This window comes from Xyrauchen texanus, chromosome 46 (assembly GCF_025860055.1).
Source record: "Xyrauchen texanus isolate HMW12.3.18 chromosome 46, RBS_HiC_50CHRs, whole genome shotgun sequence".
Lineage (NCBI taxonomy): Eukaryota > Metazoa > Chordata > Actinopteri > Cypriniformes > Catostomidae > Xyrauchen > Xyrauchen texanus.
Window position 1 is genome coordinate 7,934,606 of NC_068321.1, and position 20,193 is coordinate 7,954,798.

Sequence of the window (20,193 nt, forward strand, 5' to 3'; positions counted from 1 at the left end):
CACATATTTGTCCCTGCCCTCCTGAGAAAGATGGGAGTTTGGGTTTTTGGCTCTAGCCAAGAAGGCAAGTGGTCGGCTTTGGTTACATGCCAGACTTTGTAAGGATTATAATACAAAGTTCTGGGAGAGCTGTGGTTATTATCATGGGTGGATGGGAGAGTTGTTTCTTGGGGCATCAGAACGTTGAGCTTGGTCGTGATCCAGTGGCGAACAGTTCTGCTGGGTTCACACCTGCATTTGGGCTGAGCCCTGGGCTGTTGATACGGACAGCGTTTGAAGTATGCCGTCATGAAAATACCATGACCTGATCTCCTTTGTTTCGATTGGGAAAGCTGCCTTTTTGTTTCTTTACAGTTTTTAGTTTGAGAGAGAGAGAGAGCGAGAGAGAGAAGCATTCGATTGTTTATACTTTTCAGCCATCAATCAAGGGAGGGATAAATAATTAAAATAGTCAAAACAGAGCAGCATTTAATGCGATACATAAACCAAAACACAAATTAATATTTAAAGGTGAACTTCCTTTTGTCAGGAGTTGAATGACTTCCTGGGTGGCTTTGCTCCCTCAATTTAACATTTGTCTTTGTTCAAACACAGATTCAGAAGAGAATTACTTCCTTGTTCAAACTTTCAGAAAGTCATACTTATTTATGTGTGAATAACGCAAGATCTAAAAGTCTCAGACTGCGGCGAAAAACACTGATATGAAACCAAATTTCCGGCCTCTTTCTTCTCCTGCAGCAGGTCGGCAAAGAGGCAAAAAACACTGCCCAAAAAAGCCCTCCTTTCTTTTCAGTGGTGGGTAAAAACAAGATTGTTCCTAATTTACACCACATGTGGGGGAGTGTGCTGTGGTCGTATACCCACAACGGTTCCCCCCCGGCCCATCCCCCAAAACGCACTACATCAGCTAATATTCCAGAGGCAGTACGAAGGGGAACACTTTCTTGCTATCCAACCCACCCACCCCCCTCGGAACACCCCACATTTTACAAACTACAGGCTTGTAGTGATTTCTTGACGGCCACTCTCTCATCAGATCTCCCCGTGGTGGGGAGGAGAGAGAGTTTAGCGGGGAAAAGGAGGGGTTACGGATGGAGTCTACGCATTAAGCTAGTGAGGTGAGTGAGGGCACCGTGGAGCTTTGCCAGAACAAGGGAGGTCCAGACTCGGGTCAGGGGAATCTTTAGCAACATAAAATCTTGAAAGAATATCAAGGCTTTGCATACGAGTGCCTTTGCAAGTAATGCTCTACTTAGACACAATGATATCCTGTTCACCCTTTTGCAAGGCCATGACCTGATAGGTTCTGGTATAAAGATTTTGTTTGTTGATGTTGTGTCTGTTGTTTTCCTGACTGGCTTGCATAATGCAAACTATTCTATCCGACACAACTTATACTATCAGAACCACTTGCCCCCATCCTTAAAGATTTGACTGATCTATATGGTTGTTTAAGTTACCAAGAAAAACTTTTAACTGTTTGCTTGTCAACCTAACTCATTGAAAAACTAACTGCCCCACGAAGCCAAGATGTGATTTTGGGATTTTGCAGGAACACGGTCAAGTTTGCTAGTTTGTTGACAACAACCCCCAGACAAAGCAACTGTTGTTGCTGCTAATGGATGTTTGTTGTTGTTTGAGAGCTTGTTGCTGAGTCTCAAAAAAAGGAGCTTTTTTGGGGGGCTGTGTTTCAGTCTGTATCAGCCAGGCTACCTTTCAGATCAAATCACTATGTTCCACCTGAACTTGTGAGCGCACTCTGCTCAATTACCCAAGAACAAAAGCAAGTGAAACACAATCTTGCTAAGGCATTCTATTATTTTTCTATTACAATGGTTTTCTTACTGTACCCCCACCCCGAAGGAATGCCCTGCACAAATTAACACCCTTGCAATTTCTGTTGAAGTTGATGATTCGTGGAAGTTCAACTCTTGATCTTATCAACACTAGATGGCAACGTTTGGCTTCATTGGTATTGAGTGAATGCTGGAACCTACAACAGTGTTGTCATGGATTCCATGCAGTTCAGAGTACTGAAAGTTGTGAAAGGAAAAGTGCATACGTAATTCATGTATTGTATGTCTTTGTCAGTTTTTTATTTCACATTCAGTGTGAGATGTTTGTTAGTCATTGTTGCTTTAGAGTAGAAAGGATATTTAATTTGTTTGGGGGGGGGGGAGTTAGCTACAGTGATATTATTATTAATATTGTCAAATGTACAATATTTCATCCACCATGAGGCCTTGTGAAAGGCTGTGTTCGATTGAGAGCAGCACAGCACGAATAATGGAAAGGCCAGCGGGGTTTCTGACATCCTGTTTGAAGCAAGCACACACACACACTCCGCTCCCTAGTGGACGTCCACTATGAGACTGCCTCCGTTGAGTGCCAGTAGACGCAAGCAAAGGAGATGATATTGAAGCCCTTCCTCCCTCCTTTATTAGCTATGTGGCTTATTTCTTGCATTTCCTCTCGAGTCACTTTCATTTAGTATTACTTAAACACTTACCATCCTAAAACCCTTTGATTGTACCTGAACTTTTCCCACCCCATTACAGTTTCTTTCAGTCTCTCAACGTCCAGGCACCACCCAGCCTTATTTTGATATCATTTTTTAAAACATTCCTCAGATGCTGGCAATGCTTTTCCTGTTTTGGTATCACCTCCTCAATTTTCCTGGAAGTTTACTTTTTTCTTTCTTGCCCTGTCTCGCACTCCGTTTACTCCTGCTCTTTCTTTTTGTGTCATACAAAGGAAATGGATGGAGAGGTGTCTTGACACTTAGTGAAATTTCAACATGGTATGGTTTATCTTTCATTGCTGTTGATGGGGTTCAAAATCCTGTGGAACCAAAAAATAGCAGAGACTCTGGCTAGTCTGAACAAGTCGACTGGTCACAACTGTCATCGTGGCGAGCATGGAATGGGTGACTCAGTGGCTTAGAAATGATGCAAGGGCTGATACCGCTCTGAATGGGAAACGTTGGAACCCATTTAGTCTGCCCGACTTGACCGTAATGATATAACAAGCCAGATTATGTGCCAGCCAATTGTCTACAGTTTCCCAGTTGCAGTGGAAACCTGCTTCTGTTTTACAGTAACTGGTACAAAAACGTCTGGTTTATGGCTGTCCTCAATGAGGAAATATAATACGTTTTGTTGAATTACCCCCCACATGCTTTCCACTGCCATTGGGGTTTATATACATTGGTTTTGGGAACAAAGGCACTGGACCCCTCCACATGTTTGGCAGGCAGCTGTGTATTGGCATGGGGAACACATTGCATGAATCATGTTCTCTACTGCTGTGGGCAGTCAGGTTTTGACAGCTGGGCCACTATACCCATACACAAAGGAAGCGTGTTTTGCACAAATACTAGTCCTCTGCTGGGAGGCAGACAAGGCGTCAGAGTGGAGCGAGGCAGACTGGCATGTGCCCAGATGGGCCAGTTTTTGTCGGTTTTTTTTGTAATGCTTTACATTAGAGCAATTGATTCAGTGCTGTTCTTCTCAGTGGGAAAAACAAATTGGATTCAAAGACAGACCAGTGCTTTTTGTGTAATGAATTTGCCTCATGCGTCCCATTCCATACGTATAGGAGCCTTTTATGTCTGAAATTCAAGACAGATAATTTTTCCTTATTGGTTTGTCAAGACGACATCATGGTCAAGTTTGTTTTGTTGCACTCACCATTAGGGCTACTTTTAAAGGAATAGTTCTTCCAGAAATAAAAATGCTTTATTTTATTTACTCAACCTGGTGTTATTCTATTACATCACAAAATATGATGCAAACCAAGATCAACTCAGCTAGAATAGTCTCAAATATTTCCATTGTCTACATTGTTGTTAGGGTGTCCATAGGCTGCATACCACTTAAAACGCATTCATATTTTTATAACCAAACCAGTCCACACAGCCTTTTATTGGTCACTGTGGTTTAAAGGTCACACCAATTTAAGTATATTGGGATGGAGTGGAGGTCATGGCCTCATTGAGAGCATTCAGCTCCTCCCTTGGGGTCAAGTCTGGAGTTTTCCATTTGTTTGTCTCAGCCTGGGTCTTTGCTACTGAGAAGAGCAGTAGAATTTATGTCTGGCAATAGAATCACCCTTGCCCGCCCTGCCTCATATTGTGTTTGCAAGAGCCGTTAAAGCTACAAAATATCTCTTTATCAGGAGCTTGTCCCCTCTATCCCACCATCGCTCTCACATTTGACTCAGTTCAAGCTAATTTTTTCGGTATGTGTGTGTGAAGACACTGAGATATGAGGTATGTAAGGGCAGCCAAATATCTGTGGTTAGTGAGTATCTGTTGTCAGCTAAGGCTGCGGGAGGAAGTAGCAGTGTGGCCCACCCAGTGAGACTGGCAGAGGGAGCTGTTTACAAGCATTTCTTCACATTTCCTACTTTCCCTTCTGGTAATGAACTTGTTAATAGACTTCCAGAATTACGCAAAAATACCCTCATCATTAACCATATTGAAAATGCAGACCCATACACATAACAATCACAGATTTATGAATTCTGCTTGCCATTAACTCCTTGGTGCAAAATAAATCACAGTTGTCATGGTTTTCTCCTTTCCTGCAGCTGGGGTTGGCCAAGGAGAAATACAGATAAACATGAAAAGAAAAATGAGTGTGTCTGAGGAAATATTGTTCATTATCCCCCTCCTTCAAGCATTTTTGCGGGAGAGGACTTTGACAGTGAATTGTACTTCACCATAGCTTCTTAATTTACTTTCCCAAACCTATTTATTCAGTTTGTTTCTTGCATTTCTTCTTGCTTTATATCATTTCTTCTTTAAAGGAGACATTTTCTCTTGACATTTGAATGGGCAGATGAAGAAACTTGAACACATTTTGGAAAACCTGCATGTAAATTGTAGCTTGTGCTTCTGTCTAATTGTTCAGCCATCATCGTTGAAGAGCAAACAGTGGTGATGAGGCAGCGACTAAAGAGGAGCGGGTGGTGCTTTCTGTATGGAAACCCCATCTACTGCTAATCCTTTCATACTGGCCCAAGTCATGCCAGTTGTTCCTGTTTGACTGATGGTGGAAGTGTTTTGGGACGTGGGTCACTGGAGTTCACCAAAAGTGGCAGAGTTAGGGTGTTACAGATAGTGACTGCGATGCACAGATCTACTGACTGAGAATCTTTGAGTGTGGACTAGAAAGGCCCCATGAATCAACCAAATCTTTTCCTAGTTTACCATTTTATATTTTGCCACAGTTGTCAAAACAAGATTCTTACGTTTTCTCAAGGAAACTCGCCACCACAATGTTGGCCTGATAACTTTACAACTATTTGCTGATTGGTTTCAAAGTAAGTTTATTCCAAGTAATATGCACTCAGCTAAAGGATTATTAGGAACACCTGTTCAATTTCTCATTAATGCAATTATCTAATCAACCAATCACATGGCAGTTGCTTCAATGCATTTAGGGGTGTGGTCCTGGTCAAGACAATCTCCTGAACTCCAAACTGAATGTCAGAATGGGAAAGAAAGGTGATTTAAGCAATTTTTAGCGTGGCATGGCTGTTGGTGCCAGACGGGCCGGTCTGAGTATTTCACAATCTGCTCAGTTACTGGGATTTTCACGCACAACCATTTCTAGGGTTTACAAAGAATGGTGTGAAAAGGGAAAAACATCCAGTATGCGGCAGTCCTGTGGGCAAAAATGCCTTGTTGATGCTAGAGGTCAGAGGAGAATGGGCCGACTGATTCAAGCTGATAGAAGAGCAACTTTGCCTGAAATAACCACTCGTTACAACCGAGGTATGCAGCAAAGCATTTGTGAAGCCACAACACGCACAACCTTGCTACAACAGCAGAAGACCCCACCGGGTACCACTCATCTCCACTACAAATAGGAAAAAGAGGCTACAATTTGTAAGAGCTCACCAAAATTGGACAGTTGAAGACTGGAACAATGTTGCCTGGTCTGATGAGTCTCGATTTCTGTTGAGACATTCAGATGGTAGAGTCAGAATTTGGCGTAAACAGAATGAGAACATGGATCCATCATGCCTTGTTACCACTGTGCAGGTTGGTGGTGGTGGTGTAATGGTGTGGGGCATGTCTTGCCACACTTTAGACCCCTTAGTGCCAATTGGGCATCGTTTAAATGCCACGGCCTACCTGAGCATTGTTTCTGACCATGTCCATCCTTTTATGGCCACCGTGTACCCCTCCTCTGATGGCTACTTCCAGCAGGATAATGCACCATGTCACAAAGCTCGAATCATTTCAAATTGGTTTCTTGAACATGACAATGAGTTCACTGCACTAAAATGGCCCCCACAGTCACCAGATCTCAACCCAATAGAGCATCTTTGGGATGTGGTGGAACGGGAGCTTCGTGCCCTGGATGTGCATCCCACAAATCTCCATCAACTGCAAGATGCTATCCTATCAATATGGGCCAACATTTCTAAAGAATGCTTTCAGCACCTTGTTGAATCAATGCCACGTAGAATTAAGGCAGTTCTGAAGGCGAAAGGGGGTCAAACACCGTATTAGTATGGTGTTCCTAATAATCCTTTAGGTGAGTGTATCTAATCTGTAGGTTTTCTAGATGCACTTTATTAGGAACAACATGGTTCTAATAAAGTGCCCGATGTTGTTGCCCATCTGCTTCAAGTTTCGACTTGTTGTGCTATTCTGCTCACTACAATTGTGAGTGGTTATCTGAGTTACCGTAGCCTTTCTGTCAGCTCGAACCAGTCTGGCCATTCTCCATTGACCTCTCATCTAGTGTTGTCACGGTACCAAAATTTCAGTAGTCTGTACCAATAAGAGTGAAATTTCACGGTACTCGATACCATTTTCGGTACCAAAGCAAAACACAAAAACAGGTTACTGAACAACACACTTTTATTAACAAAGTTAACAAATTAACAGCTGAACTAAGAACAAAAATATACCATTGAGCAACACTTCAAGAATTGAATTATAACAACTGTATGCTTAAAGTATTTTTGAACACTTATATAAGATTTGCTTCAACTTTTACTTTAAGTTTTTACCAATTACTAAAAAAAAACAACTAAATAAACATACAATAGAATGAATAAAAAACAATTTCCTAACTAATGCGCAAAGTGCTCTCATTAGTAAAGCTGCATATTGCCATTTTTCTTCACGATAAGATATGCACAGTGACATATATTATGATTAAATACGTCGCGAGCCATCGCGTTCTGATCTAGCTGCATTAAGCGTCTGCGCTCGAGGGATGCGCGTCCCCGAGGCAGAGTCTCTCTCAGCCGGGTGCAGTTTCAATCTCTCCCCCTTAGATCGGGACATTCGTGCAACTCATAGAAGAGGCACCGACCACACAGAGAAATGCCAGTTTCTGAGTTATTATAGTTATGAGCTGCTTCTGTATTATTTGAACTTTAGTAAAGCTATTACACATTAAAATAACTGCATTTAAGATGTAACGCATGTTTCCTTTAAAGAGCTCCGCCTCCGCTTATTCCACAACGACAGTGCTTCAGTATTTACTTGTTTGGTATTTTTGCATTATAATTCCCTCATACTTTGCAAACTACATCACCTGAAGCTGTTTGGAAAATTTAGAGTGCATCTGGACTGTGATCTGTGTAATTCTTCTCCTCCGTCAGGCATGAACTGCAGTGCTGCTCTTATGCTTCATCATTACGGTTTAATGTGATTTCATGTTATGTTAAATGAGATCAAACGACTATTAGACAACGAAAAATGTTCTCGACAATTTTTTATTTTCGACGTTGTCGATAATGTCGACTAAACGTTTCAGCCCTAATGGAAATGATAATATGCTTTTAAACTCACCTGCTTTATTTTCTTGAATTAATCCGGGTGTCTGTCTTTCAGGTGCTTTATTAAGTTTGATGTATTTCCTCTTTTTGTCAGAAAATTGTGAAAGCAGCGTTTACAAATAGGTTTTTGCTGATCTATGACGTTTCCCTTTTCATCAGCCTCAAATCCCAAAAATGTCCAAACCTGGCTTTTTCCACTTTTCTTTTCGACAAGATTAAGTTGAGACTCCACAGCTGCAGCTACTTTGCTTGTGAGCATTCTAAAGTTCCCAACTCTGATTGGGAACCGTGTAGACCCGGTACTCGTTACTCTGGTACCTTCAGAAATTCTGGTATCGTAATTAATCAACACTACTCTCATCAACAAGGCATTTTGCTCACTGGATGTTTTTATTTTTGGCACTATTCTGATTCTAGAACTCTAGAGACGGTTGTGCGTGAAAATACCAGGGGATCAGCAGTTACAGAAATGCTTAAACCAGCCCGTCTGGCACCAAAAATCATGCCATGCTCTAAATCACTGAGATCACATTTTTCCCCATTCTGATGGTTGATTTGAACAATAACGGAAGCTCTGGACCCATATCTGCTTCATTTTATGAATTGCACTGCAGCCATACGATTTGCTGATTAGATAATCGCATGAATAAGTAGGTGTACAGGTTTTCCTTATAAAGTGCTTAGTGAGTGTATGTCTCAGGTATGCCCTTCAGTGTAAATCTATGGGATTTCTTTGCCCATGTTATCGACGTGGAAAAATGAAAAACAATAGAGTACGCACCAACGTTTAATACTTAAGGGATTTTGTAAAACCCCTAAACCCAAGTATGAACAATAATAATATTGATGTTTGCCTGAAAAACACTGAAAATTATTTAGACACATTCAGAATTACAAAAGATGTTTTGGCTCATTAAAATAAACTCTAGTTCATGTTCTATAAACAGATACCCCCCATAAGATATGTATGGAAAGTCTGTATGGATTGTATTACAGGCAAGTAGGACAAAATTACACTTTCCATTTAAATATTTCTGACACTACTGCTAATTTGCTTTTTATTAGAAATTGATTTAGAGACTTTTCGTGTTATAGCAGGGTCTCAGAAAGAGACTTTTTTCCATGTACAGTTAATGGTGTAATTTGAGGGTCTGAATTATAGAGGGGAGGTGGAGGAGGGTCTAAGATAACATGGACAGATGTTGGGTTGGACACAACAACAAAAATTTTGTTCCATGCTTTAATCTTCCTTTTTTTCTATTATGTGTCCCTTTTTACACATTGGGGGGCTTCAAGTTTTCAACCTTCACATGGCATGCAGCACCTTAAAGTAAAAATATGTAATGCTGTTTCTAAAGACGACTCCTCAACATTTCCAAAACATTGAACAGTAAACAAACCAGCAGCCAGATGAATATGCAACGCTTTGTGTACATTTGAAATGGTAATATTAATGGTTTTCTCTTCTGTTAAATTGAACTGCAGAAATGTTCTCAGCAGCCCATGACAAACGTTCTTACACATCATGTGTTGCTGTCGATTGCTGCCAACAATAAGGGAATTGTTTAAGATGCATTAATGTTTTGTTGATTAAAATATGGTAGACAATCGTGTGGTGTTGGCCCCTTTTTTTTTTTTCCTTTTTCTGTTTTTGTTAATCAGCCCCTCTCTGTTGGTGCTAGAATGGTTTGAGTGTTTATGAAAAGCATCCAAACTTTTGAACTCAACTTTTGGATTGTCATGCGAACGGGTCCCCCTGCCGGTTTTCAGCCTCAGTGTGTTTTTCTTTCAGGAGAGTTTACTACAGGTGAAGAAACAGAAATTTTTTGGCATTTGTTTCAGTACTCTGTTACTATGGTCCTGTTTTTAATACGTTTGGTTCTTGTACTTTCACTTGGCTGGACTCTGTGTTTATAGTGTGGGGTTTCGCATTCCTAGATGGTAGGGTTGGAGCACCACTGCAGAGCCTTGGAGGCCAAGCTGTTGATTTTAAGTGGTTAAATTTTTTCTTTTTTTTAACTCTTCCACTATTCTTTGCTCATTTTGCCCACTTAAAAGAAACTTAATTTGCTTCAAAGAACAGGCCAAAACAAAAGTTAATCTTGTAAGAAGTGCTGGGATCCGTAGAAGCATTTCATTCGAAAAGGCACCGCTTTTCATTAGCTGTTAACTTGCAGAAATCCACCCAGCTTGGTCCTGCTGCTGCCACACCTTTTTCATCAGTGGAAAACATTGGCAATTTCTGATACAGATACTACCAGGAGCACCAGCATGTGGTCTCGTTACTGTCATGTGTGAGGCCTGCGCTTTTTCTCTTTAATAGAATTTAGTGAAAAACACCACTGTTTACGTGTAAAGGATTTAAAATTTTGTGGGAACATTTTTTATAATCTTTAATGTGAATTAATGATCATTCAATGCATTGCCACTGGCCCCTAATGTCACTGAATAGCACATTAAAATAAAACTCAAATTCGTTATTTCTCAATTATATACTTAAAAAAGATCCATTACCATAATATGTCTTAGTATGGATCTGCATTCCAGGCCAGCATGAATTTCATAGCTTGATTTGAAATAACATTTTAGATTTTCCTTGTGGGCAACTAAGATGTAGTGATTGATGTAGTTCTGGAGCGTTTCAGGGGCAATGTCAAAGCTCCTGAAAAGGTCACCATGTTTAACCAGTGTGAGGGACCGCACAGTCAAGGAATGAGTGTCGTGACGACAACTGTTTCCCAAAATAGTCTTTTAATCAGACCAAAATAATTAAATTAGAAACAAAAATAATGTCCAAATAACCCAAATCCATGTTCAATCCATGCTAGAGTAGTTGGGGATACATTTGTTGTAAAATCCAGCCATGCCCAGGAATGATCGCAGTTCCTTTTGTGTCCGTGGCTGAGGGCACGTTTCAATGGCCCGGACCTTTTCCACCTGCGGCCTGATCACCCCACCACCAATTACAAATCCCAGACACTCAGTCTCAGTCTTTGCAATGGCACATTTTTGTGGGTTAACCGTCAAACCAGCTCTCTGGAGATGTTGCAGAACCACCTGGATGTGTTTCAGATGTTGCTCCCACGTGTTGCTGTAAATCACAATGTCATCCAGATAAGCAGCTGTAAAGGTTAATCCTCGTAATACTTGGTCCACGAGTCTTTGAAAACTGGTGGGTGCCCCATGTAACTCAAAAGGAAGGACCTTGAAATGGAACAAACCCAATGGGGTCTTGAACGCAGTGAGCTTTTGGGACTCTCGAATCAAAGGGATCTGCCAATAGCCTTTTGAAAGGTCGATGGACGTCAGAAACTGGGTACCCAGGCGATCGATAAGGTCACCTATACGTGGAGTGGGATAAGCATCAAATTTTGTCACAGAATTGATGTAACGGAATCTTATGGTGCCATCCTTTTTTGGAACTAGGACCACAGGATGGCACCATTCACTTCTGGATGGCTCGATGATCCCTCAGCATCAAAGCGACTTCCTCCTTTAGTGACTCTTGGAGATGCTCTGGGACCCTGTAGCTTATTCTCCTTACAATAGCATCAGGCTTCAACACAATGTCATGTTCTATTAAAGTTGTGAATCCAGGATATTGTGAGAGAACCCCAGCTAGACCAAGGGCCCTCACCTCATGCCGACACTGTGGGGACAAATGATGCAGACTGACATCTCCTAGAGCAGGCTGGGGTAAGTATTGGTCATCCAATTCCTCTTCTTCCTCCACCTGCCTAATCATCAAGATTTGTACATTCGGATCAGGACGGGGGACCCATTGCTTAAGGAGATTAATGTGCAAAATTCGGGTAGACCCATCTTTGCCCAACGTTGAAATTTCATAGGTGGTAGGCCCAAGTTTCTTTCAGACTTCAAACGGGCCTTGCAATTTGGCCAACAGCTTACTTTACTGGGTAGCATCACCAGGACCTTCTGACCTGGTTCAAAACTTTGCTCACAAGCAGAATGATCATACCATGTTTTCTGGCGGGTTTGTGCCTCAGCCAGGTGAGATTGGGCCAATGAAGTTATCTTTTCCAAGCGCTCTCGCATCTGCACCACATAGGACACAACCTTCATCGGCTCATCCCTTCTCTGGTCCCCGTCTCATATTTCCCGAAGCAAAGCCAGAGGACCTCTTACCTCATGTCCATATAAGAGATCAAAAGGGGAAAAACCAGTAGATGATTGTGGCACCTCTGTATAAGCAAACAGAAGGTAGGGAAGCCATTGGTCCCAATCTTTACCTGAATCACAGACAAACTTGCGAATCATCTGTTTAAGTGTCTGGTTAAATCTGTCTCTAAGCTTATCCGTCTGGGGGTGGTAAGGAGTTGTTCTCAAACTCTTAATGCCCAGCTGCTTGTATTACTGGTTCAAAAGGGTGGACATAAAGTTAGTCATTTACATTTGGCAGACGCTTTTATCCAAAGTGACTTACAGAGCCCTTATTATAGGGACAATCCCCCCGGAGCAACCTGGAGTTAAGTGCCTTGCTCAAGGACACAATGGTGGTGGCTGTGGGGCTCGACCCAGTGACCTTCTGATTACCAGTTTACCAGTAATGTGCTTTAGACCACTACACCATCACCACTCCACAGGCGTCAACACAATCCCTTGATCTCACAAGGAAATACAACTCTGGAGAACAATTGCACAAGACAAGTCGCCACATTCTTTGCTTTGATGGACTTGGGGAACACTTCTGGATACCTTGTAGCATAGTCTGTTACATCAAGCATAAATCTGTTACCTGCGCAACTTCTTTCCAAAGGCCCGACCACATCCATTCCCAGTCTTTCAAATGGAGTGCCAATGATTGGAAGTGGCTGGAGAGAAACCCGACAAGGGCCATGTGCAGAGACTTTTTGACATTCTGGGCAACTTCTACAATATTGTGTTACCTCTGATTTCAAGCCGGGCCAATAAAAGTATTTCCTAATCCTAGCGAGGAATTTACATTTCCCCAGGTGGCCAGCCCAGGGAATCGAATGGCCCAGAATAAGAATTACTTTGCGGACACTGCGGTACCACCAGCTGTGTCACCAACCCAAGTCGACGGTAGAGTATCCCCTGTTGAAGAAAGTATCTTTCCTTTGTGAGGTCACCATCAATATCATTCTCTACATCCTCTTGCTTTACCTTTTCCAAGTAAGGGACAAGACTGGTATCCTCTTGTTGTAACTGAGCGATGTTATTAGGCAGCTTAAATTCTGAGGAAAAGTTAGAGAGGGAGTCATATGGCATTTTAACAGTATTATATAAAATTTTTTCCAACCTTTTCTGTCGACGAGATTTCCTGGGCTTAGCAGAGTCAATGATTTCTTCTTCATTATTAAAGAAAGGTAGGGCCCTAAGCAACTGTTCCCCTTCTTCCCCTTTGCTTGCTTTAGCCCGGGTGACGACCATACTACACAAAGGGTACTGGCTGCAACAAGTCCCAGAGCACTGGCAGGTCATGACCCAAGACCACAGGAAATGGCAAGTTGTCCGCTACGCCCACATCCAGGAGATAAGCTTGTCCTTTCATGTTGATATACACATCTGCCGTAGGAAGCAGTTTTTCATCACAGTGAACACAGCAAATAGCTTTTCTGTCACTGAAGTTAAGTAGGGCTGATGGTATATACCTGTGATGTTCTAGGGTCTGATCACTCCCAGTGTCTACCAGGGCCTGCAACTCCTTTCCATTCACCTCCACCGTTATCATCTGTGGTGACCACTTAGCTTTTACTGGTGGCCCCGTACAACCCCTGGGCACATAACATAGGTGAGTAGTCTTGACTGTATTTTTAGGACACATTGGTTTCGTATGGCTTTCCTGACCACACAGATAGCAGATTGGCACTCTTTTGTGACTCTTGAGAGAAGTTGCAAATGCAGGTTCTCCTCCAGTAGGCTTACTGGCACTGGAAAAACTTCTCTGGCTTTGCTGGGGGAGGTTTAGTCTGCGGTCATCTCTGCTGGTTTTCCAAGCCCATGACTGATTCCTCTTATGTGCAGCCACGAACACGTCCGCCAGGGTCGCGGCTTGTGCGGCAGTTTTAGGATCATGTTCCCGCAGCCAAACCTGGAGCTCAGGAGAAAGCATTCTTAGATATTGCTCAAGAATTATGAGTTCACCAACTTCCTCAACCGCCTTAGCTTTTGGTTGAATCCACTTCCCATAAAGTTACTTTAACCGCACATATAAATCTTTGGGACTCTCAAAGGGTTAAACATCCAGAGAACGAAACTGTTGTCTATACGTTTCTTGGTTGATGTCATATTTTCTTAAGATTACAGACTTAACTTCCTCATACTCAAGAGAATCATCCACATCCATATGCACATAAGCCGCTCTGGCCTTACCCGTCAAGAGAGGAATTAAACGGAAGGCCTAATCCTCCTTCAGCCACCGGCAAACAGCTGCAAGTCTCTCAAAGGTAATTAAATAATGTTCAATGTCATCAGATTCCGATAACTTCTCAAGTCTTAGCTCTTTAAACTGACACTGACCTGCAGCACAAATTTCTGAATGATCCTTCTGACAGGTAGTGGACTGAGACAGCAGGTGGCTAGAGACAATTTCCTCATCATCAGGACCTTCCAAGGGCTCTCCAGCCGTCAGCAGTGGATTGGGAGTTGGGGTCGTACGAGCCTGCACCTCCAGCTGCAACAGACTAAACTGGTGTTGAAGGACTTTAAAGCGACAATCCTGCTGAGAATACTCTTGAGACATGTGAGCTTCTTGGGCATCCATCTTTGCCATATGAGCTCGAAACAAACCAGTCAAGTCTGCAAGTGTGGGCTCTCGGCTTCCAGGGTCCATATCATCCACCTCCCTCACTTTCTGTACTGCTCCATCTTCTCCCAGCTCCTGGAACACTTCCTCAGGTTGCTCTGTTGGAGAAGTCTTTGGGGCTGCCACCACTTGTGAGGGACCGCGCAGTCAAGGAATGAGGGCCGTGACAAAAACTGTCTCCCAAAATAGTTTAATTAATCAGACCAAAATAATTCAAATAGAAACAAAAATAATGTCCAAATAACCCAAATCCAGGTTCAGGCCAATAAAAGACCAATGGGAGTGGTGGTGGCGTAGTGGGCTAAACCACATAACTGGTAATCAGAAGGTCGCTGGTTCGAACCCCACAGCCACCACCATTGTGTCCTTGAGCAAGGCACTTAACTCCAGGTTGCTCCGGGGGGATTGTCCCTGTAGTAAGTGCACTGTAAGTCGCTTTGGATAAAAGCGTCTGCCAAATGCGTAAATGTAAATGTAAAAGGGGTCAACAGAACAAAACTAAACTCCAATAACGGAATATGAGAGAACTGAACTGACCTGCTGAATGAAACAACTGGGACACATTTATACAAACGGACTAGTCCACATTAACACACAAGGGGAAAACAGAAAACACAAACTTCAAATACAATTACAAAATTCATAACAAGCCCAGTTAAAGAATCAGAATAAAATTAAATGCATATCTTGAAGAAATAAACAAATAACAATTAAGAAAACCAACAAATTAGAAAAGAAAATCCACAACACAAACCACCCCATTTCCCCACAGTCAATCTGCTTGTTGATAGCGGCAAGCGGAACTAAAGCAGCGGTTGAAGCGACATGCCGGTCCTTAAAACACTCGGACCACTATTCACAGCCAACCGCTCCAGCCATCCTCTCCTCAGCACCACAGCGGTAACTTAAACTCAGAAAATGCAATATTAATAACAGTATATGCCGTACACCATAAACTAGAATGTGTGCACTCCAACTAGTCAATGATGCACTAGAACTTAAATACCTAAATATAATTACCATAATACCTACGATATGAATACAGAGACCATTAAGAGAATGAAAATAAGAAGCTCAAACAATGTTCCGGATAAATTAAAGAAAGCAGATACGTGTGTATGTGTGCGTGTGTGGTATGTAACATTACCGCTCATTGATGTGTGGCTACCTCGTGGGGCATCACAACCAGTAATGTGGAATGTATGAAAGAAATTAGTTATAGTCAAGTTTTCCCTCTCATTTCCTCTTTAAATTTCTTCCCTCATAGTGATTAGACTATGGAGTTTAAGTAGCCAAATTTTTGAAATAGCAGTCTTTTGACCACTGAAATGGGTTTTTAACTGGTTTATATAATATTAAAAAGTAAAAAATTATTATTGTACTCTGGAAAATGAGTTATAATAGATATTTTTATATATTAGTTAAAGGGATAGTTCACCCAAAAACACATTCTTTAATTATTTACCCACCCTGATGTTAAAGGTGATGCAAAATAATGCTTGGATAAGTCACATCTTATCCATGTTAAATCTTCGACCACTTTCATGTCCCAGGGGTTGATTTTTATTCAAATGAACACATTTAAATGTTTTTCTTTTTGTTATATGAAGGTCTCATAAAAACTGAATTGGACATTTTTCAATTGATGCTCAATTGACATAAATTTTTCAACCTAGCCTCAGAATTCACATTAATATAACTACATTTTTGCAAACTGAGTTTTACGTGCTGCTTTCTATGTTTTGCTGCAGATTCCTGGTGAAATTAACACTAAAAGTTGCTACAACTATGCGTTTTATTCACTTTCACACAAATCATGGCTGTTTATGACTTTATAAACACGTATTTTTTGGCACTAAATCTGACACCCTGCTATGATACGATATCAAAAATCTTTTACTCTAACGCATCATTTTAACGGCAGTATTACAGTCCACCTACTAGGGTTGGGCGATGTCCCCTAAATTGGCAGTTGACGATGTTGACAGTAAAACATCGCGATGGACGATGATATCGTCGGTGGGGGGGGGGTTATATAATTTCATATAATTTTCAAAAATTATGTGAAAAATTATAATTTCATTATTTTACTAACCCAACCCATCGTCGGCGCTTTATCAGTAGGTTGCACGACACGTGAAGCATTTTTTTTTTTTTTAGCTTTCACTTAAGAAGAGTTGTGCACTTTTTATTTTAATATATCTCTTTACATAAATACTATTTTCCACTTAAAAACTATAATTTCGTTATTTTACTATCCCAACTGACTCATCCGGCTTTCCAATAGGTTGCACGTAAGGGGGAAAAATATTTCTTCCACTTAAGAAGAGTTGTGCACTTTTAAGCACTTTTTATTTTAATATATCTCTTTACGTAGATATTTATTTTCTACTGAAAAACTATAATTTCGTTATTTTACTAGCCCAACTAATTAGTACTAATCCGGGCTTTTTAATATATTGCGCCCAAGAAAAAAAAGTCGTCTTTGGGCAGCCTTCTTGTGAAGAGAGCAGCCACAGCCACGCTCACTGATGAGCAAAAGGTCGAGGCAGAAATGACCATGTACCTGCAGGAAATGGCCATTGATGGGGAAGAGGACCCGCTGACTTGGTGGAAAACGAACGACAAAAGGTTTCCGTTCATGGCAAGATTAGCACGGAAATATCTGTGCATGTGTGCTACCAGTACTCCATCAGAGCGGGTCTTCAGCACAGCGGGTAGTGTACTTACTCCAATCCGCAGCTTATTAAAACCAGATAAAGTGAATATGTTGGTAAGATATTAGACTTCTTGTTGGAAATATGTTGGAAAGATATTAGACTTCTTTACGCATTTTTCGCCATCCGTTGCGGAGCTATTCGATTTTGAATATTATTTTTTAAACGTTCATTTGTGTAGTTCATATGACCACTTTACAATATTTCAATAACATAATTTATTTTGTAGCCTGTGCTGAAGTTAATTGTGCTGCTAATTATAAGTGAAATGTTAATGCCGAGTTTCGGTCTGAGTGTTGTTCCCGTTTCATTTGTTGTTCTTCTATGTTTTAATAAATGTGTGTTATTCATATTCACCTTGTTTCTTTCATTTGATTTGACATTGTGGATTTATGGCCAAGGAAATTTTTTTTTAAAAGTATTAACCAGACAAAAGTTATTTGACGTTCGCTGGTCTGGGTTGATCTTAAACTGCCGCTTCAGTGTATACAAGAGTACATAGCTCTATGTGACAATGAGCAACTTTTTCTGAGACACTTCAACTACTAATAATTAATTAATAAAGGCTATTTTCTTGTAGCCTACAACATAAAATATTTTAATCTAAATGTACAGTGTAAGACATGTAAAAAAAAGACAAGAAGCTAACAATGTCCAGATCAATATTTGTGTAGCCTGCCTGACACGGTATTTTCACAGACTAACACGTCACGTCTCTGGCATATACCACAGTATTTAAAATAGCATATATGCATTAGTTATATTCTCAATTTAATTTACAGAGCAATCCCTGCAATGTTTTTAGGTTAACTATAGACGAGACTAGGATTAGTGAGTCACACTAGCAAGACTCGCAAAAGGGGGCGTGGCATCACGATGGTGGCTCGACATCGTGATGTTGGTCAGCCATCACGATGGACGATGATATCGCCCATCGGCACAACCCTACCACCTACATTTACACACTTATCACTTATTCCAATATGAATAACTTCTGCTCTAGCTCACTTGATAGTGTTAGACATTGGACACTGAACCTCGAGCCCAACCAAGGGTGCTCGGAGTGAAAGTGAGGCCATAGAAGTGACACAAAATGATGTGGTTAATTCAGTAACTGTGCTTTTCATGTCGAATTTGCTTTTAAAACACTTATAGGTTATGTTTAGGCATTGGTTAAGGGTAAGGATGTTTGTTTTGTTTGGCTGTCATTTATCTTTTAGGTCACTAGTGGTTAGATTTAGGCTGAAGTTTTAAGTTAGGGAGGTACGTTTTAATCATTAAAACATCTTATTTGCAGCCAAACGTGTAATGTGTGCAAAAAAAGATCAGGCTTTTTGGTCTTTTCAAATGCCTTTTTATGTATAGATTTTATTGTTTTATCCTTGTCCCAGACCCAGAGTTTCAGTATTAAACTAAGAAAATTCATTTACATTTTTTATTTCATGTTTAAAAGTATGATAATCTAAACCTAAAATAAACATAAAACATTGCAATACTTGTGTGAAAATGATTAGTATTTTTACAATGACGTGTGCAAAATGTTTGAATGATTTCTAGACTTCCTAGAAATCCACAGTGCTAAAAGAGCCTGAAGCCTAACAAACACACTTGTGTAAAAAAAAAAAAAAAAAAATACAAAATATGGCTATTAGGATAAGAGTTTGGTGAGTGGATAACGTTTCAATGAGCCTATGTTAAGTATGAACCTTGCGTTGGTAATTTCCCCTTAAACCAAAACAATTCCTACTGTTCTTACAGGCTCAACAGCAGACTTTCAAGTTCCCAGATATCTTTCCAGAGAAAGACAAGAAGCACGAGGAAGGCTCTGTTGAGGAGATGCAGGAGAAGTTCATGGAGGACGAGCGTCAGAGGCAGAAACCAGATCCCAGAAGAGGTGGAGTCACCGAGTGGTTTGGCCTATAGACAGACAAGCATTGCATGAAGAATTACTTCAGAGACGCAACAGCTGAATAAAAAATGTGGTGTATTTTAGATTATGTATTTGTGCAGGAAGAGCCATTTACAGTGATCTGACTGGTGTCCGTAGAGGGCCGTTTTAGTGATCTGATCTGACTCAATGGAAAGTGAGACTGCCGTAGAGAAGGCTTGGAAACCCATAGCTCCCCCAGAACCATATACCTTGTCAAAGAGATTTAATGCCTACATTGCAGATGATCACTCCAGAACTATGTTTAAAGTCTTTCAGGTGATGTTCTCTTCCCACAGGTCTTCAAAGCTTGCTTGAACAAACGTCTTTGCAGAGGTCTTGCAGCACACTGGATTCCTTTAGTTTAAAGTCCATCCCACATGTATTCCCTATCCCCTTGTGGATGTTCAAGACCATTCATGAACTACTTGCGTTAAAACAACAAACTGATGAAGTAGCTACATTCTCTGTAAGAAATCATGTTAAATCAAATCCTGTTACCGGTGTTCCTCATGCTCTTGTGTAAACCTGCATACTTCATTTTCCAATAAAACTACAACGTGACATGTTTTTCTGTTTTCCTAAACTTTGTTGGCTTTTTGAAACTTCTAAAGTTAGCTATTCCCTACAGATGTGTTGGATGATCAATTGCCAGGTGTTTTTCCAAAGAGGCTTACCTCACACAGCCAACCTGCTGCTCACCAGACATAATTTCAATACTGATAACATTTGCCCACCATTTTGTGGTTGGAATCAAGTACCCCCTGCATAGCAATAAACTAATTGGATTTTAGGCAACAACAAAAAAGACAAAGAGCCATGGATTTTGTCCAGTGTCCTCATTTGTTCAATGAATAAGGAGAACCCACTTTATGTTCGGGAAATCTTGGAGCAGTTGCCAAGGTTGGCCCCCTTCATCCCAGAATCCCTCCCCACAACAACCCAATCAACTTACC

General features: G+C 41.0%; 1 protein-coding gene across 1 annotated transcript in view; it reads left to right on the plus strand.

Annotated features, from left to right (window-relative positions):
• Window positions 1–19,821, plus strand: part of mrpl23 (mitochondrial ribosomal protein L23) — a 28,756-nt gene extending 8,935 nt beyond the window's left edge. The window contains exon 5 of the mRNA XM_052120276.1: window positions 19,069–19,821. Within this exon, the coding sequence (XP_051976236.1) occupies window positions 19,069–19,233 (165 nt within the window). The 3' untranslated portion in view covers window positions 19,234–19,821. The remainder of the gene's footprint in view (window positions 1–19,068) is intronic.
• The last annotated feature ends 372 nt before the right edge of the window (window positions 19,822–20,193 follow it).